Source organism: Mesocricetus auratus, unplaced genomic scaffold (assembly GCF_017639785.1).
Source record: "Mesocricetus auratus isolate SY011 unplaced genomic scaffold, BCM_Maur_2.0 Super-Scaffold_100015, whole genome shotgun sequence".
Classification (NCBI taxonomy): Eukaryota; Metazoa; Chordata; class Mammalia; order Rodentia; family Cricetidae; genus Mesocricetus; species Mesocricetus auratus.
The window spans coordinates 43,912,659-43,937,492 of NW_024429198.1; the positions used below are offsets into that span (position 1 = coordinate 43,912,659).

Here is a 24,834-nt window from a genome sequence, read left to right on the forward strand (position 1 = left end):
TCATGCAAAGGATAACACATTGGGAGAGAATTATGACATGCTACAAATGTAATTGTGTCTGATACTAACTATTAGCTTCATAATACATATAATTGCATGGAGTCCCCATGTTGAAAATGATCCACTCATTTCCACTCACTGTGGAGGACAATCTCTCCCAGAACAATTAGAAGATCCACTGCCTATGGTAAAGAATAATACCACTCTGGATGACAGATTAGCTACTAAGGATGAACCAATCGTTACTGAAGGAAATAAAAACATATATTTTGGCAAACTTCTATAAATGGTCAAAGACTAAAATTAAGAGTGCAAAGGAATCACATTATGCTGACAGTTTTGGTGGACACAGGGTAGGATATTACTATTATAATTCAGGAATATTGGCCTAAAATGGCCCTACAAGAAGTAAGTGTTCAGTTCTCAGGGATTGGAACCCAATCTTAAGTAAATCAAGGAATGATATGGGTTAACTATATAGGGTCAGAAGGACAAAGAGCAACACTGAGGCCATATGTCATAGATATTGCTATAAATCTCTGGGGTCATAATTTATTGCAACAATGGAATACCCAGATTAATATTCCTCCTATATCACATATGAATCATAAACAAGCTCTTGGTGATAGAAAAAAATAATGTAAGGCTCTACTGTAAACAGATGCCAAACATACAGGCTGTACAGAAACAGGATACTAGTGCCACACCTACAGAGGAACCAAAAGCTCTACCCTTAAAATGGCTAACAGATGAATCTGTCTGGGTAGGGCAATGGCCTATGACCTCTGAGAAGCTAGAGACTTTAGAAAAGCTGGTCCAGGAATAGATAAATGCTGGACATATTGAATAATCCACCAGCCCATGGAATTCTCCTATATTTGTTATAAAAAAGAAACCTGGTAAATGGAGAATGATCACTGATCTAGGAGCTATCAATAAAGTCATCCAGCCTATAAGTTCTCTACAGCCTGGGATGCCATTACCTTCCCCGATACATAAAGGATGGTCAATTATAGTAATAGATCTAAAAGACTGCTTCTTCACTATACCTTTACAAGAAAAAGATAGGGAAAAATTTGCTTTTCCAGTGCCTACCTACAACAATTCTCTACCAGTTAGAAGATTTCAATGGAAGGTTCTGCCACAAGGAATGTTAAATAGTCCTACTTTATGCTGGTATTTTGTGCAAAAACCGTTGGAAATAATTTGCAAACTATTTCTGCAATCCATAATTTACCATTATATAGATGACATACTACTGGCTGATTTGAAAGAAGGAACATTGGAAAAGAAGTTTAAGGCAGTAAAGGAAATTTTACCTCCCTGGGGATTACAGATTGGGCCAGAAAAAATTTGAAGAGATTATATTAACTAGGTTATGAAATAGATCTACAGAAAATTAGACCACAAAAAATACAGATCAGGAGAGATTGTTACCAGACTCTTAATGATCTTCAAAAACTATTAGGAGAAATTTCTCAACTACAAACAATTATTGGAGTAGAAGGGCATGATTTAAAAAACCTTAAAAATGGCCCTAAAAGGAGACACAGACTTCAACAGTCCACAAATATTATCAGCTAAGGCTGAAAAAGAATTAGAATGGGTAGAGAAAAGAATATTAGAAGTACATGTAGAACGTGTGGATCCAAAACTAGACTGCATTCTGGTTATTTTACCATCTAGAAAAGTTTCCCTCAGGGATTTTGATGTAGAGGAAAGATATATTAGAATGGCTATTTCTGCCACATTAACAAAATAAAAAACTGAAGACATACATAGAAAATAATCTATGATTTGATTTTAAAAGGTAAATTAAGGCTGCATCAACTAACTGGAAAGGATCCAACAGAAATTATTGTACCTTTAACTAATGAAGAAATGTTCTCCTTATGGAAGGATAATGAATGTTGGCAAAGAGCTTGCAGTACCTTTTGGGAACGATTAATAACAACTATCCCAAAACAGAGAAAATCAAATTCATGAAGAAAACAATTTGTATCCTTCCACATATTATAAAAAAACCCACCAATCTCTGGCATTCTTACATTCTACACAGATGCAAACAAGGCAGGTTATAAATCAGGAAATATAAGTAAAGTAGTTCAAAGCCCTTATAACTCTGTACAAAAGGTATAGTTATATGCCATTCTCATGGTACTTAGGGATTTTACAGAGTCTCTCAATATAGTTACTGACTCTCAATACGCAGAGAGAGAGAGTCGTCTTACACATTGAGACTGCTGAATTAATTCCTGATGATATGGAATTAACCTCATTGTTTATACAATTGCAAGAAACTATCAGATATAGAACTCACCAATATATATATATATATACATATTGATGTATATATATATATATCACACATCAGATCACATATGGGCCTGCCAGATCTTCTAGCACAAGGTAATGATGAGACTGATCATTTATTAATAGGGAATGTGCTAGAACCTTCAGAATTACATAAAAACACCATGTTAATAGCAAAGGCTTAAAGAAGAATTTTTCTATCACTTGGCAACAAGCCAAGGAATAGTAAGAAACTGCACCACCTATTCATTCTATAATCAAACTCCATTACCTGCAGGCAGTAATCCCAAAGGTATTCGTAGGAATGAACTTTGGCAAATGGATGTATTTGCACCGTACCATAGAACGACATGTTTTTAGGCTTCCAGAGGGCTACTGCTCGTAGCTCTGAAAACGGCGATTCTGTTATCACACACCTCTCAGAGGTGATGGCAATTGTGGGCATATCTGCACAAATAAAAACTGGCAATGCTCCAGAATATGTCTCCAACAAATTGGAACAGTTTTCAAATATTATAACATAAAACATGTAACTGGTATACCTTAGAATTTCCACAGGACAAGCAGTGGTTGAGAGATCTAAAAGAAATATTCCATAAACAGCCAGGGGGAAAAAGACCCCCAAACACAGATTACATAATGCTTTATTAACCTTAAACTTTCTTAATGCTAATGAGAAAGGACACACAGCTGCAGAAAGACACTGGACTTCTGGGCAAAATCAACCGGAGGATTTTAAGGATGTTATGACGTCAGTTTGGAAACCAGGATATGTGTTATGTTGGGGATGGTGTTTTGCCTTTTTTTCTGCAAGAGAAGAGAAGCTTTGTATTCCATCAAAACTGATAAAGATTCGATCTGAACAGGAGAGACCTTGGGAGGAGGAAAGATGACAGCTCATCCACAAAGTCATATTCTACAAGGTGTAAGGAGACTTCACAAAGGAAAGGGAAGTGTTTTGTTTTTGTCCTCATAGAAAACCCATCTCCAAACAGCAAAAAGAAACTGAACGTGTAGACACCCCAAGAGGAGAGGATGGCTAGTCAAAGGACCATCAAACAAACAAGAGCCTAACGTCTGGTATCAATGTCTAATTCTCTTAACCTTGCACTTATAATATTTATTTCTCTTTACCTCCTAATGCTCTTTTGGTCCCAATTCTCTTAAACCAAAGCTGGCTTTGGAGTTGGATTCAGCTCTCTTCCTCTAAATCCAAGCATGGTGGTAAAATAAAACTCAGAGTTTCTGTATTATATCAAGGAGACAATTGATGTAAGACAGAAGAAAACAAAATCTAGGCACTGTCATCTGTTTATACTCGGTTACTTCTCTGAAAGTCTAATTTCCCTCATACTTACCGTCTTCCTTACTTGCCTTTCCAGGTATGCATATATATAAAAGTTGAAAATCTCTCTGTTAATATTAATGTTTGAGTTTTCCACAGAGAACAAGGAATTTCCTAATAGCAATCTTCAAAAGCTTCAGAAGGAAAATGGGGCCCCACATCATCGACTCCACCTGACTAGTACCATCCTAAACCAGTTTGGGATTACATCGCTCTACTCTACACTGGACCAATGAACTGATATGGTGCACCTTCTACAATGTGGCCAGAGCCTCAGACAAGAGCTTCAATCAACACTAGAACTTCAGTCATGAACTTCAATTGAGCATCTCCTGCCAAACAGAGACTGGGTACAAATGTTGTGGCTAGTCCACTCGAGACCTTCACTACTCTAACATTTTCTTCCTACAGGATTCCATGGGTTGTCGTCGCGTCATCCCATCTCAGCAGGAAGTAATTCTGAGACTACTACGCCCCCTTTCCCTACTGTTGATATTGCAGGAAAGTTTACACCTGATAGGGTTAGTTTTCAGTTGTTTAGGGTTGGGATTGGAAGGAGGGGTTCAGACTTGGACATCTCTTTCAGATAAATTTAGGGTTTAGATGGGATAGATATACTTAGGATAGGATTTAAGTAGATTATAATTTGCTTATCATCTTCTATGTATATATGTTGTATATGTTTGAGTTTTGTATCAAGTCTAAATCTTTTATTTAGACTAAATGGGAAATTGTAGGGGAGATCTCACATACCTAAGGTACTGACCTCACTCGTTTGAGGCGTGGACAGAGGGATGTAGGAAAGACGGGAAAATAAAGGGAAAGCTCTCTCTCTTGGAATCCAGGCCAAGGTTCTGAGACCATGGAGCGCTGACCCAGTTCTCAGCTTCTCATGTAAGTCACTTCTCTCTATCTTAATAAACAGGCAACTACCTTTTCCCAGCATCCTTATCATGACTCGTTTCCATTCACGGGAACTGGAGATAAGGATGCTTTTGAGGCCACGAGGAACCAAACTCAGGTCCTCTGCAAGAGCAGCCAGTGCTTTTAACTGCTGAACCACCTCTCCAGCCCCAAGAATACTTTTTCTCTATTCAAGCTTTCCCTGCAGACTAAATTCATTCATTTACTTAATTCATGGAATGTTAGCACATATTAAATTCTTCGTGTTTTTGTGTATAACCTTTGACACACCCTTGCTTCGAGGAAAAACTGCATAGAGTGTTTCTGCTAAATTGTAGAAGATAGTTTTATTGATTGCTGAGTGCTCGCATTCCTAAGATGAATACATATGGTTCTTCTCATCAGGAGTAAAGCGAGATGTGATAAACAGAAACCTTGGAGTTGAGGCAGAACAAGCGGTCGGGGTACATGGGAGGGACTGGAGAAAAGCAAAGGGGGAAAACTATATAATTAAGTATATACCTAACATGTCCAAGGAGAGAGGACAGAAGCTGGTCTGTCTTACAACCCTCACTGGCACTTATGCCAGTAACAACATGGAGAAGGGAGAGCAGTGACGGAGATGGTCCAGGGAAGAGTACGGTGAGTGCCCTCGGGTAGTCCACGCCTGCATTCAAAAACAAACGTGCTGTGTTGGGAGAACGGGCTATAAACAGACAGTGGTGCTGCCAGACCCGAGGGGGGCACCCGGTAGCTGGTGCTGAATGGTTTTGCAAGAAGAGTCCTGTGAGGGTGGCGTGGAGGGTACAGCACTGCATCTGTACTTAATGCCACTCAGGGTGGTGTCAAGGGGTTGTTTAATCCTGAGGACTGCAGTTCACACCCCAGCACTGTGTAACGAGAGAGTCCCACAAATGCACACATGTGCACACACATTCAGATAAACAACACGCAGAGTCCCACAAATGCACATGTGTGCACACACATTCAGATAAACAACACAGAGTCCCACAAATGCACACATATGCACACACATTCAGATAAACAACACGCAGAGTCCCACAAATGCACATGTGTGTACACACATTCAGATAAACAACACACAGAGTCCCACAAATGCACACATGTGCACACACATACAGATAAACAACACGCAGAGTCCCACAAATGCACACATATGCACACACATTCAGATAAACAACACGCAGAGTCCCACAAATGCACACATATGCACACACATTCAGATAAACAACACAGAGTCCCACAAATGCACATGTGTTCAGTGTAAGAGAAGAATACTAGACGCTGCCTCTGGCCTCTGTGCATGTTCACAAGTATACATCCCACACACACTTGTACACACACAGAGAAAAATAAATGTCAGGTGGTAAACGTTACATGTATTTCCTGTGATTAAAAAACAATGGAAAATTAGTCCTCCACCAAAACAAACAAACAAAACAAAAACATCTAGATTATAGGCCTAAACTTTCTCTTATTTGGCCACAAGCAAGGCTAACCTTCCACTCAAAAATGGGATGAGAGTCATTGTATACCTCAAAGCATTTGAAGATATTACATGAACTAATTCATATAAAATACTAACAAACTGGACCAGACATACTAAGTGAGCCACAAATGTTTAAAATTATTAGCACCATCACTAGCCAGGTACACAAGCCATCAGACCCACCAGCGATTCTTGAAGGGTGCAGGGAGCCAGCTGCCTGGAGAGCAGCACAGCTCCTGGTTAGAAACTTAAAAAGTCCAAGGGCGGGGTGAGGCTTCCCAAGTTGACTGGGAGGATCCCACACCAGGGTCCAGGGTAATTCACTCCTAACACAGCAGTGCCTCATGACCCTGGAGAGAAGGCTATAGGACTGGCTTTCTCCAGGTTAGCTCTCTTCCTGTTTTGTGAATTGTTGATTTGTCTTAAAATAATTTAAAAGATGTATGTAAACAATGAAGGATAGCTTTACCCATAAGTTCAACTCTAGATACCCTCCCAGCAGAAAAAACTCTGGAGACTAGGGAATTTTTGCTGAAAAACAGATGTACTTGGGTGGGGGTGTGCAGCAGAGCTTCCCCAGGGACTTGACTTGCTATTACTAGGAATCCTGACTTGGTGACATCAACTCTAAATATGGTATCTCTACAGGGAAAGTCAAAGCCACAGGAGGAACAGGGTGTCCAGTAGCCATAGGCTGCTCCACACTAGCTGGCAGCTCATGGGAGGCACAGGGATCATCACTAGATTAATGGGCAGATTGCATTCTAATAACAAAAAGCTCCCCAAATGCTTAAAGTTGTTTGGAAAAAATTGTAATACAGAATAACTTAAACACACATTTATTATCGGAACTCAGAATATAAATGCTCAAGAAAATGGAAAGCTAATCATCGTGGCCAATAAGAGACTAAGGAGGAGCTGGAAACAGTGGCGCACGCCTTTACTCCCAGCATTTGGGAGGCAGAGGCAGGTGGATCTCTGGGAGTTGAAGGGCATCCTGGTCTAGAGATACAGAGTGAGACTTTATCTAAAAAAAAAATCAACTACCCACACCCACACCCCCCCACACACACCCTGGTCTAGAGATACAAAGTGAGACTTTATCTCAAAAAATCAACCACACACACACACACACACACACACACACACACACGAGAGAGAGAGAGAGAGAGAGAGAGAGAGAGAGAGAGAGAGAGAGAGAGAGAGAGAGAGAGAGAGAGAGAGAGAGAGAGCGAGAGAGAGAGAGAGCGCCGCACAGGGAAATACATGCCCATTGTCCAGATGGCCATGAAAACAACCCTGACCTCTCAAGAGCACACAGTAAGCTATTTTAAAGCATGCTAACTGGCTGTTTTATTTCCTCCATTGTTGGTAATTAATTAAAAATAATCACAGTTATTTTTATTCTAAAATGTACAGAGCCCTAAGTAGATAATAAAAACAGTGACATAATGTACATTTCCCCTTTGTCCCTCCTAATCCTGGTAACTGAGATACACTGTTGTTGATTTTGATCCAGCAAACCTGGTGGTGGCATCCCCTAGTACAAGCATAGTGTGCGTGCGTGCGTGCGTGCGTGCGTGCGTGCGTGCGTGTGTGTGTGTGTGTGTGTGTGTGTGTGTGTGTGTGTGTCCCAGTAACAGGAAAACATGTATTCCAAAGTTCAAGCTTCAAGAAGAAACACTACCTGTAACACTTTTATCACTGAGCTGCAATCAGCTGGAAAATTTAAATATTTATTCCAGGCAACTCTACCTTGTGACCTGGATAAAACAAAGTTTAAATTTATCCATGCAAATTAAAAGCAAGCAATGATGCAATTGAAGAACTCCTAATTGGAATTGCTCATCAGTGGAAAAAGTGTAAGGAGAGACAGAGAAGTAAGGCCATCTCACTCCAGCACTGTAACAACCGCCCACAAGCAAGGCCAAACTGGAGCTCGGCTGAAATGAAAAGTATTTTCTAAACATGAAGTTTACCATATTAATATTTAAATGTGCAACTAGCTAAGACATGGGCTATCAAGAGAAAATGTGTGTTGTGGTGAGTCTGTCTACACTGTTGCTCAGGCAGCCAGTCACAAGCCATGGTGGCCCAAGCACCTCGTGGGGTTCTGGGTTCTTCACATATGGTCAAGGACTGGCAGCAGTTTGGACTGTTCCTTAGGAGGAAGATGAAACTGGCCCTGGATCCTTCTTCCATGCTGCCTTAGCTTCCCACAGCTATGAAGATGGTGGCAATGACACAAGGCCTTACAATGAAAGGCCTTGGATGGTGAACAACCATGTTCTGATCTAGTACCAGTCATTCAGTCCCTCACTCCTGTCAAGAAGTTGTTCACGTGTCTATAGTTTGTCATTAGGCGAGATGTCCTTACCATCTGAATACATGATCAGCAGCACCCTGAATAGCAATGCTAGGACATTGCAAGACACTCTGGAAACAGACTGCTGTCCTGGTGGCAGCTCTAGCTGCCTAGTTTCGATCCTCAGTCACATGAGTGGCACATGGGAGATATGCCCCCAGACACAGACAACTACCTGCACAGGGCACCTTGATACTATCAACAAGACATGGGAGGGAAAGAAAATACAAGAAAAGCTACAGGGACAAGAATGAAAATGAAGAGATTGCTGCATGCAATCTGAGCCAGGAGGTGCTAGGAGCTGGCTGGGCAAGTGTTAGAGGAAGGGAGGGAAGCCAATCTCCCAGCTTTCACTCAGTACTTGTTTAGATGATCCATCCCTGCCCTTGAAAGAGTTCCCTCCTCAGCTCTGAGGCAGCACCTGTGCTAAGTTTCCCACAGTGCTTATCACTTGAAAAGTACAACGCAAGAAGAAACACACTCCCTCACCCTGAATTCCTGGGAATACCTAGCCCTTCCTGAATGACTGCAAACATTTTCTTGTCTGTATGTGTGAAAGTCCTGAGTTTCCATTCAAGGAGCATCCATGCAATCAGTCACCACTCATCATCTACTGCACTCCACGCCCTCCCCCTTTGGCGGTGCAACTGTGCTCCACCAGTGTGACTTCTGACCAGTTCTTGCTGGAGAGGCACTGACTTTTGCATCACGATGCTCTGAAGTGGTGGTGATGTCAAGTCGTGTTTTACTACTTTGTGCTTTGCTCTTGGGTCAGCGTTAGTAACAGCAGGCATCGCAAAGATCCCAACTTACCCTAGCTCTCCACCTAGTCAGAGACACATGTAGTTTTGAGGGAAATAGTTAGAGCTCTTTGTTGAAGGGAATACAATCAGGCAGAAGTGAGTGAGAGTGACATTATGACCTCACTGAAGATTTCTAGCCTGCTGGCAGCACTCTGCTGGCAGCACTCGGGAGGTGTTGGGATATGACGCCTGGATAAAGGCAGCAGGCAGATGGGGGGTGTCCTTTGAAGGGTGTCTTGTCCCTGGCCCTTTCCCTGAGTCAGCAGCCCCTCTGCCACTCCCTCCAATCACATGGACACTATGTTTCATCACACGGTCCAGCTAACCGTTGACAAGTTTGCAGAATAGGAAGGCAAATGAGTCGTTTCCTATTAGGTAACTTGTCACAGAGGTGGAAAAGTCACTAACACATATTTCAGGACCCAAGGTAACACTAAAGCATTTCATCAAAAAATACAATCTTTGCAAAAGTAGTCTTGGATCGGGAGGATTTTAAATTCCTTCTATAAGGGCTGGGTAGCCTGGGTCAAAGAACTGTGTGAGTGAAGATGTTTGTGGCCCAGAAAAGCCTCTCATATTGTTTCATCCAAACCACAAGACCTGGGACTGTCACAAAATGTAGCAAAATCCTCTGTAAGCTTTCCAGAGTTCAGTTTTTAAAAACAATAAAAGTTCTACTTGATTTGTCAGCTTATACATCATAACAAATTATTTTTGATAATGCACTCTAATTTTTGGCACATATCTGAGAAGGGACAAAGAACTGAATGACAATCCTAGATATTAAAAATCCCACAAACTCCTACTCCCATCTGTCTATTAATGTGCAAAAGGTTCTTAATCTTGTTGTCTATTAAAGTGGCATAACTGTCATAAAAATTCACCCTCATTTTTGCAGTTGTAATCATATGAATCTGATTGCAACAAGGTCATCTTGCTTATATACAAATAGCATTCTGCTTTTCATGCTAATATTTTAGGGATGTTACACCCAAACTGTTATCAATTACATACTACTTATAATAATGGAACAAAGATTTTTTTGGCATTAAGGTTTTATGGTCATGTTAACATTTACTTTGGGCACATTTTCTGATAGTAAAACATGAAGTAATCAATAAAATACTTTCAGAGATAAAAATCAGTTCAATGTGACTTAATTTCTGTAGGAAATAAAGATAGAAATACAAAATATAAGGGGAAGTGGAACTCTATGTTTTTGAACTATTCAAAAACATCTTACAAATGATGACAGCAAGCACATCTCCATGGTGGTGGATTCAACAGAGCTTTTTCGTGACAGGATTTCTCTGTATTGTTTTGGAGGCTGTACTGGGATTAAAGGTGTGCACCACCAACATGGCTCAGAGTTTTCTTTTTTTTTGTTGTTTTGTTTTACGAGACAGGGTTTTTCTGTATTGTTTTGGAGGCTGTCCGTCCAGCCTGGCCTCGAACTCACAGAGATCCGCTGCCTCTGCCTCCCGAGTGCTGGGATTAAAGGCATGCGCCACCACTGCCCGGCCAGAGTTTTCATTTTTAAAAGTTAGCATTCATCAGAGATGGAGCGAGAGTGGACTGGGGGGAAGGGTAGAAGAGAGGGGAGGGAACAGGAGACGAGGAGGAAGGGGAACTACGGTAAATATGTAAAATAAATGAAAAAAAGTAATAGAAAAATTTAAAGAAATCAGCATTCATCATAAAGCAGCCTTTGTCCTCTCTTACACTGAGCTACAAGGCAGACACAGCACACAGGGAGGCCATCCCCAAAGCAAGGGGTCTTTGCCTAGGACCACGCGCTGGTTTGTGCAGGTTGTGAGCAGGAACTCCCAAGCCAAACCTGTACTTGGGCCTCCTGACAAAGGCTCAGCAACCAGGACTGGAGAAGGGGGCAGGGAAAAGACAATAGAGCAAAGGCTTCCCAGGGGAGCCAGGGCCACAGCAGTCCCGGAAGCTGCCCTGCTTCAGGAAAGCTTTCATCACAGTTATATAAAGTGTTTATTCCACGGAACGTAATCTGATGTTTGGTAACGTAAGTCTGTCCCACACAAAATGAGAAGGGACAAGAAGGGCTGTGTCAGGTGAGAAATGTGAGATTCTATACTTTTTAGAAACAAAGCAAAATATGGTTTGTTGGGGGCCGAGGGGAAAGACAGTGTGAGCTTTGCTGTAGTGTTGGATTACCTGGCTACAGAGGGAACTGAGCTGAGAACACAGGGGCCTTCCTTACTCGTCACAAAATTAGATCCCACCATCCCTAGCAGAGAAGTTTCTCCTTGAGTCTTTATTTTTTGAGCCAGGGTCACTGTGTAGCCCCTGGAACTCATTATTTAGACCAGGCTGAACTCCAAATTGCAGAGGTTTGTCCATCTTTGCCTTGTGTGAGTTTTAAAAGTCATATTTTTAATTACAACACACATCACTGTATCAGATCAGTGCTCAGCTATGAGGCTGATGGCAGGGACATTCACACACTGTCAGGCTGGCCCAGTGCTCAGGGACAGTGTAAATAGGTCAGACAGGACTCAGAGTCACATTTTCTCTGCTATTTTTAAACTTCTATGTCAGGCATGGTAGTGAATGTTTGTAATCCCAGTACTTGGGAGGCTGAGGCAGGAAGATGCAGGGTTCAAAGTCAGCCTATGTTGCATACCAAGTTCCTATGAAACCAACCAATTAACCAAATTCTTATCACAAAACTAAGAGCCACAATGCCCAGGGAAGAAGTATGGCAGCTGAAGGCACTCACGTGGGTATTCAAACTGATTGACACTAACTGCAACAGAGTCATGGATATGAAGTAAAAGATTTTTTAAAATTCTTTAAGAGTATCAAGACATATGAACACTACTAAGTCTTGACTTGTTTTGGGGGGACAGGGTAAAACAGGTATATATTAGAGTACAAGACACAATTTTCACTACGGTGATACCATTTGCACTACTCTGACAGGTTATCTTTATTTCCACCATTGTTGATGCCCAGCACTTAAACCTTTTGATTCTTCTGCTGCCAAGGAGAGGCAATCCTTCCATGGTAAGCATCTAAAGAACAGTCCAGATGCTTATGATGTCCCTTAAACTCACACTAATAAATCTACAACATCTGTAGGGTCACCTCCAAAGATATTATTTCCTTGCAGCTGTATGTCCATACTTTCACCAGCCAGATCTACAGACAGGTTTCAAAACACTTTATAGAGCTCTCACAAGCCACATGGCTGTCTTTATCCGCTTTATTTTATTTATGACTCATCAGAGTGTTTGTTTACACACATCGCTCTGTACCTAAAAATAAAAGCAGAGCCCTGTTCTAGAAAGAACAATGACAGGCCTGATCCAACATGACGCCATCTCCTAACTTAGGGAGGTAAGTTCTAGTGTAGACAGGAACTTGCTAAAAACAACCATATTATTGGTCACCTCGGCAAACATTTACCACACAATGTCACCCCCATCGCACCTGCCATCTTCTGAAACAGGAGACAGGCTTAGACAAGACATAGACAAAAAGCTGCATTTTCCATGGTGTTCAGGAAGACCAACTACACATGATGTGTCATACAAACTCCTTTCCCTCAAAGTTCCAAGGCAGACACAGAGCGGTGTATTTCAAACCATGGGTTGTGGTTTATCAGCATGCTATGAAATCCATTTAATGAGTTGAAATCAGTATTGCTTTAAAATAAAAAAGTGACTGTGGTAATGATAACCATTCTCTTGTGAAATTGGCTCTAATTTTAGGAGCACACACACACACAAGCTACATGTTAGACGACAAAGATAAATACATCTATTGAAGGTCTGAAAAATACCAACTCCACAGAGAACAAATTTTTGTCTTGAATCCTCAGTTACAAAGACAGTATTAAAAACAGTAGGAAGTGGCTTGTATTAGCCTACAGCTTAGCAGGAGTATAATCATCATCTTATTGAAGTACATATTTGCTGTCTTGAATCCTAATGTGACTGAAGGAGATTTGAAGTCCACATTCTGACTCTCAGGTGACATTGCTGCCACTACAAGGACCACTATGCATTGAGCACTACGGTGATCTATCAGATATGTAGACATTTTATATAAACTACTTATCTTTGCACACATCTCTACAGTATGGGTCGGTGCCCAGATTTGATGCAGGGGGCAGCAGTGCACAGGGAGCCGTAGTACCCTGCCCGGTCTCACAGAAAGGAGCGGCAGGGCTGAGATGAAACTACAGCTTCCCAAATCTTAGCTGGATCATTTTCTGTGAGGATTCAGAAGGCACTGGTTTACTAGATTTTCTGGGATGAGCTCCTTGGAAGTGGCACTGAGGAAGACTCTGTTGACAGCACCAACCTCAGAGCAAAGGGACAGGAGGACAGCTCAGAGGCGGGTAGAGTGGCTGAACACACTGAATGCAACATTCGTTCAGGTGAATCCTTGGCACCTTGAGACCCATGTTATTCAACTATCACCATTCTCGGTGATCAAGAACACACTAGGAAGAGATGTCTAGCATCAGGTGACAGAACGGACCAGAAAGAGGAAATGCTGACACTGTCCTCCCTCTCCCTCAAGCCTGGACAGTGCAGCAGAGACACAACCTGTATATCTACTGCAGCACACGGCAGAGCCAGAGCACGGCAGCAGGTTCTACACAGAGCCCAAAGTAAAGAGCTACACAGTGCAGCTGACCTTGGAGAAATACGAATTCGGTGTGCTGCAAAAGAAAGTCATGTCTTTATTTTCCTATAAGAGTCACATTAAAGCCACTTTAAACAGTATAAAAAGAGATTCAGACTCTTCCAGAAAAACCTAATGGAAGGCTGAACTTCTTACTCTTATGGTATTCTGACAGGTGTTTGGTCACACTTCCATGTTATTTTTTTCAAGATCCCCATTCCTAACGATATGACATAAAAAAGGCAACCACTCAACACAATGAGGACTCAGAAGCTGACTTACCATCCCAATGCACTTTCTGAGGATGCTCCAGATGCTGAAGTCGTTTCTGGAGAACATGGGCGAAGGCAGGCTTGTTCTGGAAAAAATGAAAAATAAAAAAGGTCCATTTTAATGTTAGTGACATTGGAAAGAAAAACATGTTGTCACTGACCCGAGTATAGACATACACATTACAGAGACATCATAAAAACGTACATTGTCACAGACAGGACAAAGTAGGGTCACACCCATTCACTACTGTTTTGACCCTGGTCAGTTGTGAGCAGATAAATGGATCCTTGTTTTCAACTGCAGTGAATGCCATTCCCTCGTTTTTCCAGATCCTCAGGACAAGACGAGATCATCGCACCTCTAAATGTACCTCTGTCACCTGAATAAAACCGCACCAGCCATACTGTGACCTAACAAACCATCATATTCTAGCTGACTGCTGGACACAAAATGCCACCCTAGAGCTCTTCAGGAAATTAGTGGGGAAATGCAAACAAATGATCAAAATGAAAGGAAAGTTAAGGCCCTGTATTATACATTCAAACTTGGCCAAGGCACTGACACGGAAAGAAATTGAGAAACCACCTATCTATTGGAAGACTCCTTAAAATGTGAACTTCAACAGAGGAGCATTTTCAAGGCTTCTATAGAGCTCTGCAAGCAGCAAGATGGACAGTGCTGCCGATAGCAGGGGGTCTCCAGCTTGGATGTCGGGCATTCAGAAGGCAGGCCTGGTAGGCAGGGGTTCAAACCCTCCCACAGATCAGAACTGCAGTCCTTGGATAGGGAGGACAAAGGTCTACCAGTTCTGCTCCCTACAGCACGTGGTAACTCAGTTTACCGAGATGACAAGGGGGTCAGCTTCCTAGCTTCCCTCTAAGGGACATTCTGATGATGATGATGATGACGATACTACTACTACTACTACTACTACTACTACTACTAGTAATAATAACACTTACCATCCTGCACTGAGATGGTGAGAAGAGGATAGTGAACAGAGAGGCAATTTTATCTACAAAAACAAAGCAAGGGGCTGGAGAGGCGCTCAAAAGTAGAGCATTGGCTGATCTTCCAGAGGACTTGCGTTCATTCCCAGCACCCAAAACTTTGCTATGTAGCCAAGGTGGGTCTTAAATTCTATGTATAGGATGCTGGCTGGCCTTGAACTCTCAATCTTTCTGCCTCTGCCGTGCTGGATTACAAGTGTGTACCTCCGCCTGGCTCTCAGTGGCACTTTCAAAAGCAGAAGAGGATAAGGGACCTCAAGCTTGGTAATAAGCATTTAGAAATTGCCACAGTCTTGCCACTAGGAATCCCACTTGGAATATCATCTGCTTTTCCTTTTGTGGTATTTTACAAAAATGCATTAATTACTCACTTATGAGGAATCCAAATCATTAGCAATGATATCCATTCCAAACAAAACTAGAAAGCAGAGGAGGAAGGAATGGTGAATCGTGAACACTTATTATACAGACAGTTGCTTTCCCACATTTGTCATATAGATCCAGGTGCAAACCTTATTCAGCCCCCATTGTGCTATGAACTGGTCAGAAACTGGTCTACAGGAATACGTGCTATGCAAGACGTGGTTAAACAATGACCTCAGAGTTGTTGACCATGATCTAAGGCTGCCAGAGCTGCCAAGAAGACAGGTGCAATGGCAGACTGTGCAAGGAGGCCCACAGCCAAACAGCCCAAGAGCCACACAAACTGGGACCCAGATCTGCAGGAGGACTTGCCAGAGCCAGGAAACCTGTCTAGAAAACTGTCTAACCAGTAGCAAAGGAAACATGCATTCTGGAAGAACACAGGAAGTAGGGGGTTAGGGGACAGGAAGCATGGCAGAGGCTGGGGTGACAGGCATAAAAACAAACCTGCAAAACCCCTACTACCCCACCCTCCCTGAACCTGTCTCTTTCACCCTCCTCCACAGCACTGATCATGTGACACCTGCATAATCTCTTGTTTATGTGACTGTGACCTAATCGGTATGAAAGTTCCCAGGAGTTCAGGTTTTAATCTACTGCTATGGTGATGCCTAACATGATGTCTAGCACAGTAGAAATGTTTGTTGAATAAAGTCTGAATTGTGTAAGTCTGTTAGTAGACATTTTCTCCTCCAAAGTGTTTGGTTTTCTGTGTACCCAAGACAATAGGAATTAATTACAGGTGCAAGCAGAAGTTGGGGCAGTTGACCTGAAGGGGAGGGAGGGTGCCCATCTGAGGCAGGGTTTCTGGCAGGGGCTGAAAAACACATAGCAGAGAAAACTCATCTGCATCAAGCAAAGCCAGGAGGGCTGTGCTGATGGACAGCATGCAGAGAACAAGACCGACCCCACAGAGTGACCTGCCCAGTGTCAATGATGACAGGGTGTGCAGCCATCCGTACTAGATGAACACAGAAAACTATGCATAATTTCCAGGATATAACATAAAATAGAAAGAAGCAAATGAATGCTGGTCACTACTGGGGACTATGAAATGCTCCTGGAACCTCTTATGCCAAACACCTGTCTCTCAGCCAGTACCTTCTTATTCTGGAAATTTAGGAGGAAGAGGGCAGCGGAGTAGGCTTTTGATGGCTACATGGGGTCCCCAGTCCCGTTCCAAGTCCCCTACCAGGAAGACAGACCCTAAATCAAGGGTACCAAGGTCCAAGAACCAAAGATTGACTTGTATGAAACTAGGAACCAAAGAAACCTTCCCTCAAGTTTATTTAAAACTTCTTAAAATTAATTAATTGGGAAGTCATACAGACATACAATGTATTTTGGTGACATCCACCCTCTAATTCCTCTGGGAATACCCCCACCATGTTCTCCTTTCCAACTTCATGCCCCCCCAACAATCCCAAGTACAAAAACATTGCTACCCAAATGTGCATGTGAGTAAGCCACCTATGGGAAGCAGGCCAATCAAATAGGGTCCATACCCCTGAAGAAAACTCTCTCATCAGTTAGCCATCAGCCGCCAATAGCTCTTCAGGGATGGGTGGGGCTGAAGTGAGCCTCCCTCTACCTGTGCATGAATGTCAAGTGGCTTGACCTTGTGAGGTGTGGCCTGGGATTCTGCCACTGCGGTGAGAAAGTTAATACTGTAAGAAAGCACCACAACTAAATGCTAGCATTTTAACATGTATCGGCACACAATGCACACATTGTCTTTAAGATGCTGTGCATTTTACACTCACAGACATCAGCTTAGCTATGAGCTCAAAGTGAAATGTAGCTAGAACAAAGCAAGCTCACTGCTTCCGTGCAGTGTACGCTAGTGGAAACAGAACCAGGTCAATCCCATGCCTCAGCTAGAGGAGCCACATTCAACAGCACACAAGCCACCTGGGCACAGCAGCTGTCACACCAGCAGTCACAGACAAACTGCTCAAGAACCCAAAGTCAACGAGAGCAAAAGCCTGCTCACAGGCTGCTCAAGACACGCTAACCCTGCAGAGGGAAGTAGGAGAGAAAGGATGGGCAGAGTAAGGCCGAGGAGGACACACTTCTGTATGGGGGGGGCTTGCTGGGTGGTGGCGTTAGCTCAAGGCAGGATTTAGAACGGCTCAGCAGTGAGCACAGACAGGCTATTCTCCTCCACGTCCATCTGAAGGTCATTATCCCACAGGCTAAGACGAAAGCACCCTGTACCAGGGGCTGACAGTGTTCTGCCTGGCTCAATTCCGGACCACACAGATGACATTATGACTGTCCGCATAACAGCACAGTATGTGGATTCTGCATGAGAAGTCTCCTCACTTGCATTATCTGTTGCTACTTTTGTCCCACCATGATACCCCTGTTCTACCCTCTACAGAGTCCAAACTGAACTAAGTGAGTTCTGACTAGCTTCAAAAATGTTTGTAGGAAAAACTGGGCCAGGGTCTGCAAACGACCTTCTACCTCCCGCCTCCAGGCTTTGACCCATATTTGGACAGCTGAAACCTTAAGAGAAACCCCACAAGTCAGGGCTCAAAATTCACAAAACCCAAAGATTCATCTATTTGCAGACACCCCCACTGGCTTCCTGTTTGTGTCCCACGGGTCACCACGTTAAGCATACAGCACCACCCTTGGCCAAGATGATGATGATGATGATGATGATGATGATGATGATGATGATGATGATGATGATGAAACAAGACATCACATCTCAGGGGCACCATACTGTGCATGAGTATAGCCTTAAAACTCTGAAATGTCAGCACACTTCGGTGAGAGGCTTTTGTTTTTTTAAACTGTGTATGAAAGCACACCCGGGATGGGATGAGTTACAGCACCCTTGCTACTGGCTCACTCAGATCCTTAGCAAATCTCCCAGTTCAAGATCATTATCACTGTATAGTTCATCTTGTTTGGCAGTTAAACACTCAGAAAAATAATGTCCACCATAATCAGAACCTCTGCAGAATCAAGTCTTAACTTCTAATTTATAGATCAGCTTTAATGACTTTTCCAAGCTCCTGCTATTTTTATAAAGTACAGACTCACTTCTATAGCATTCGCCGGCTATATCATTCCACTATATTGACTTTTTCCACTAGTTAGATATGGCAAATACTTGGTTCACTACCTAAATGGGCGGTGATTCTATTTTATAGTATGATTTGTAAAGTATAATCTATCCCAAAATACATTTATGTCCATTACAATGAGCATGTAAAACAATCAGCTATCTCTAAGCACAGAAGAAAAAAAAGATACACAATGGGCTCTGGGTGTGAGTAGGAATGGTGCTAAATCATTTACAGAATTAGTCAACCTCATTCTTGTATTCTTAGGAATAAGAATTCTGTATCAAACCTGAAACATACACGATAAAACAGTTTAAAGAAGATACCAGGGGCTGCCCTGCCCATCCATGCCCACGTCTTGAGGAAGCAGACACTGTGCACCAGACGTAGCAGCTGGCCCTGCCTGCCACTGCCGCCCCACATACCTGTCCTGAGATCCAGGCCTGGACTCAGCAGCAATGACTGCCTGCCCAGACTCGTGCCACCTCAGCGGCCACACACACAAGTCAGCACCAGTTGTTTCCATAGCCAATCACACGCAGCACATCACTGGGCAGAGAGAACAGCGCACATATCTGAACACTCAGCACAGGCGTGCCCAAAATGCACTGAGGTTCGATCCATACACAGATGAAGCCAAAGCCAGCCGGTGGTCCAGGGTATTAACAGAGAAGACAGGAAAAGAACACCAATCACAGAAGAATCCCAGGAAAGAAACACTAGCCACAAGTAAGGAAATGGTCAACCCTGGATGTGGTTGATGTTCTACTCTCAGGGAAGACCTGGGGTAGTTTCACACCCTAAACACCAGCCTAGCACGGGAAAAAAGCATCTCAGACATACTACAAATCCAGTTCCTCATGTATGCTGCAAACATTTCTGGTTAAAAAGAAAGAAATAAAAGTAACAAACATACAAACAAAATCCTGATGTACAAAGAACCAAATGACATGGAAAGACCAAGACTAACTTGTGTTTTCCCCAAACTACCAATCCCAGAAAAGTGGCACCAAATGACAAAGAAGATCTAGAAGAAATCCAAGGCTAGAAATTAAAATTATAGTAAGCATGTTCAAAGAAATGAATTGGAATACAAATCAAAATGGGACATGAAAATGGGACTAGGAATACTTAAGAAAACCAAAATGAAAGGACAGAGATGATAGACTCAATAAATCAAACAGCTCAACAGAGAGCTGCACCAACAAAATAGAAAAGTATAGAAGATAAGGTAGAGCATATTGGAAATTCAAGGTTGATTTGGGGATCGTAGCAAAAGGCTTGGGAAAAGATGGGCTAAACAAAACTAATGATTTATGAAGAAGACTTACAAAACTCACTACTTTGTAAGCTAATTTAAAACATAATTTAGGCAAAGGAGTTTGAATACAAGTGCCACCATGTGAGTGAACAACTCTGCTCCCAGAAGACAAGGCATATCACATGAAAATCTCAGTCTGGGCTGGGTTACATTCTTACACATCCTGGTCAGGGAGGCCCCCGAGCCACCCAAAACAACACAGCCTAGGTTCATTGCTCTGGTTGCCCGTGGCAACTATTTGGCAAGACCCTATTGCTGAAGACACCACACATTTTGGTTGCAGGACATAGAGAATCAATCATGCACTGACCAGGAACATCTATCTCTTCCTGGTGACAAGTTTTCACAGGCTAGAAGGTACTATGCAGACCTCTGGCTGAGAAGATATGGACATCCATGGTCTATCCAGTGCTGCATCCCACATGCTGTCACACAGACCTGCCAGGCAAGATGCAGCAGAGACATGACTGTCACATGGCAGTCAACCACTTTTTGCCTGCCTCTGAGGCACGCTCCAAAGGAAAGAGTTCATATTTTATATTGCAAGCCTAGTCAAAAACCTATGGTTGATGAAACCATAGGTCTTAGCGTAGAACCTACTGTAGTTTTTCTTTGTGAAATGTTCCCATTGTTGAATTGCATTTTAAACATTTGTCTTTAATGCTGGGCTGCTCTCTGCCCTGGTGAGCGTATCATCTGCTTTGCTGTGGGTAGTGTTTAATATACTGTCCTGCCATCATGGACTCTGACCCTTTGAAAGTGTCAGCCTAAAACTTGAACACTTTCTTTTCTAAACTGCCTTAGTAATGGTATCTTAGCACAGCAACAGAAAAGTAACTAAGACAGAACATTCTAGGAATCAGACAAGGGGAGCACTTTCAAAGAATACAAATACTGTTTTGTTTTTTAAGCCAAAGTAACAAAACAGCATGGTACTGGCATAGGAATAGACATGAACAACAACAAGATAGATAAATCTGAACAGCGGTCTCCTGACTTTTGACAGGAACACCAACATTCCTTGAAGAAAAGATGCCTTTTTAAGTCAGGTGATGGTGGCATACACCTTTGATACCAGCACTTGGGAGGCAGAGACAGGCAGATCTCTGTGAGACAAGCCTGGTCTATAGAGAGAGTTTCAAGACAGGCTCCAAAAGTACAGAGAGACCCTGTCTCAAAAAAACAAAACAAAACAAAACGCCTTTTTAGAAAATGCTCCCAGAAGAGCTGGTAATTTACATGCAGAAGAATGAAACTGGGTTTCAATTTCTTACTGTGCTGGTTAAACTATCAACCTGACAAGCTAGGATCACTTGGAAAGTACATTATAATTTGGGAATGTGTAGATGGGGTTGGCCTGTGGCATGTCTGTAAGGTGGCTGTTTTCACTGATAACTGACACACATGACCCAACCTGCTGTAGGTGATGAGGTTTTAGGGCTGGGCCCAGGACTATACAAGCTCTAACTGCTGAGTCATCTTTCCAGCCCTCATTAGAGGTTTGGTTTGTTTGTTTGATTCCCCTTCTATTTTATTTGTTGTTGTTGTTGTTGCCATTTTTTCCTATTGAAATGTTTTCATTCAGTATATTCTGATCAAGCTTTTTACCTCCTCCAACATCCTCCCTACCCAACTCCATCATGCTCTTTCTCTCTCTAAAGAGTAAACAGAAAGTACAGAATTAAGAAACTTACTCTTCTTTCTCTCCTCCCCCCCCACCCCACAGAAACCAAAATATTTAAGCAAAAGTCTACTAAGACAAATAAATGCCCAAACAAAACAATAAAGAAAAAGTCCACAAAAATACCACTGAGGCTGTTTTGTGTTGCTCTGTATTCCTGGGCATGGGGCCTAACCTGAAATGTGGTTAATGCACGCAGTAAGATTCCATTGGAGAAAACTAATTTTTCCTTTGCAAGCGGGTATCAACTGCAGATAGCTTCTAGGTTGGTGGGGCAGCCAATGTCCACTTCCCCTTCCCAGTGACAGTACGCCATCTGGCTTGAACATACAGGACTTGTCCTTATAGTCAGTCTCTGTGAGTTCATACGTGTATCAGTCCTGCTGTGACTGGAAGACAGTTTCCCTGGAAACACCTATCTCGGCTGGTTCTGATGATCTTTCTGCCTAATGTTCCACACAGGTCCCTGAGCCCAGAGGGACGGTTTGATGAAATACTTGAGTTTGGGTGTTGTTTTATTTGTGTGTGTGTGTGTGTGTGTGTGTGTGTTTACTTAAGACATGAAAGATATTAATATTTTGTTACATTTGCAGGCTTAAGTTTAGAAAACTTCTATATAAATAGTTCTTTTAAAAATAGCTTTTGTATTTTATATCCAATTAATGGTTTCTCCTAATTTTAATTAACAAAGCTGCATAATGTCTCAAGGCCAAATCTCCGCAGAAAGCAATGAGGCCTTGTAGGAGGCTGCCCTTGCTCAAGCTTTGAGCCTTTCCTAGATCCCCAGGTCCTCTATGCCTTTCTGCCTCGTCAGAAAGCTTAATAGCATGCATTTTACTTAGTTTCTGTATCATTAAAATACCATTGATCATGGATTCCCTGCCTCAGAGAAGACAGTAAAATTCCAGCTTTTACAAATGCTGTAACCTCGGAACATTCCTAAGCAAACTTCAAACGAGCTCTAAGGAGAGAGTGAGATTCTGAACACTAATGGCTCTACCCACCGTGGACCATCTGTCAATCATTCAGCATGAATCTCATCACTGAATTTTCTCAACAGTTCTGTCTGCTAAGCACTTGTACAAAATACTGTGTGCATGGTCACAAGTGCAGTAAGTGGTAGAATTGGATTCTTTAGTTCAGAGCTAGAGCTCCCAGACTTTAAAGGTCCGACTCTCACTCAAGACTGAAATGTGAGCTAGTAACTAACCAAATACTTAGTGCTTCTATTTAGGAAAGAGATACAATGTTCCAGCCACAGTAAGGCTCCAGTAAGCTGTACATATAGAGCAGCTTTTTTTTTAATTTTGAATATCATTCATTATGCTCTGTAAACTCTATTTAATGGTTAATAAAATGAACATTTAAAAACTGAATAGAGTAACCTATGTTCTGGTTGTGTTTTGTCAACTTGATGCAAGATAGAGTTATCTAGGAAGACAGAGCACCAACTGAGCAAATGTCCTCCACAGAATGGGAGGAGGGCGAGTCTGGAGAGTATTCTCTTCACTAACAGTAAGTTGTGGGAGGGCCAGCCGATTCTAGGTGATGTTATACCTAGATGTTGGCCTATATAAAAGCAGGCCAAAAACATCATGAGAGGCCAGCCAGTACAAGCCGGTGGTAGTGATCCTGCACAGCTTCAAGTCTGTCTCTGGGTGCCTGTCTAACCTCTGTCAATGACAGATTGTGACCTAAGAGCTCCAACATGAAATAAACCAAAGTTGCTTTTGGTAATATGCTTACCTCTCTAAGACAACCCGAGTAATCAAACTTTGGCTGTAGTAACACAGACACAGACCCCACAAGCAGTCAAACCTCCTTTGAAATATGTCACGATAAAGGGCTGCGGAGATGGTTGAAGACGTGAAGGTATCTGCCAACAAACATGTCAACCAGGATTGGATCGCCCAGGGACTCACGTAGGAGGAGGAGAAGTCAGCCTCTCCCATGTATCCTCCAATTACCACACACACACACACACACACACACACACAAACTGCAATAGAAATGTGATCAAATACATGTTTAAGTACAATATTTCATCAAGGATGTAAAACATTCTTTTTCTGGGCCACACATGTAAAACCAGAATTGTCAACATAAAGTAGATACTGATGGCATGATTTCCTGAAAACCCATCTCATTTTCTAGCCTGAGGTATTGAGTGGGGTGGACAATTCAGTGATTTCAGTTTCAGATGATTATCTAGTAAAATGGTTATTTGCCAAATAAAGCTCCACAGATGTAACAGAGGCTTTGATAAATAGTTCTATTTGATGTTACTTTTTATGACTAAACCAAAAGCAAATGAGAATGCAGGTTCCATACTGCCATGGCCAATGAAAGAGCTTTGTGCAAGGAAGACAAGTACTGTGGTCAGTGGGCCTCGTGTCAACATGGCTCAGAGATACAAACAAGAATACAGCTCTCTTTAATAACTGTTGGCTGGCCTGGGCTGGGGGCAGTTGAGGATGTCAAAGCTTCTTTAAGACTGTGGTTGGGGTCTACAGCATAAGGAAGTGGTACTTGCTGAGTCTCTTTCCTTCCGGTCATCCAATAATTCAGTGGCTGCAGTATTGGATGAGAACAGGCTCCACAGACTCATATATATGAACACTTGGATCCCAGTTGTTGGAACTGTTTGGGAAGGATTAGGAGGTGTGGCCTGGTTGGAAGAGGTATGTCACTGAGGGTGACCTTCAAGGTTTCTAAAGGTTCATGCCATTCTCCGTGTATCCTCTGCCTCCTCCTGTTTGCAGCTGGAAATACGAGCTCTCAGATGTTCTTGCTACTGCGCCTCCACTCTGCCTCATGGACTCTAACCCTCTGGAACCATAAGCCCAATTAAAGGTTTTCTTTAATAAGTTGCCTTGCCCATGGTGTTTTATCATAGCTACAGATAAGTAACTAATACAGTGTAACTCTTTATCATATGACTAGAGTCAAAAAAAGAGGTCAATTCTGTCCAAACAGTACTCTTCATTTAATCGACATGATTACAAGAAGACACTTGTAAGTGCCACATTTAATTTTATTGTGCTTTAAGCATTCCATTGGCATAATTGAATGGTGTCAAAACTGTCTTCTCACCAAGTACGTCTTTGGGAGATGTGGAGCATAGCCCCTCCATTTAGGCTTCTAT

At 42.4% G+C, this 24,834-nt stretch overlaps 1 protein-coding gene across 7 annotated transcripts in view; it reads right to left on the reverse strand.

Annotated features, from left to right (window-relative positions):
• Nucleotides 1-24,834, reverse strand: part of Osbpl1a (oxysterol binding protein like 1A) — a 193,227-nt gene that overhangs the window by 23,504 nt on the left and 144,889 nt on the right. For all 7 annotated transcript variants that reach the window (XM_040757850.1, XM_040757852.1, XM_040757851.1 and 4 more), the window contains one exon: nt 14,184-14,259. In XM_040757850.1, coding sequence (XP_040613784.1) covers nt 14,184-14,259 — 76 coding nt within the window. The remainder of the gene's footprint in view (nt 1-14,183; nt 14,260-24,834) is intronic.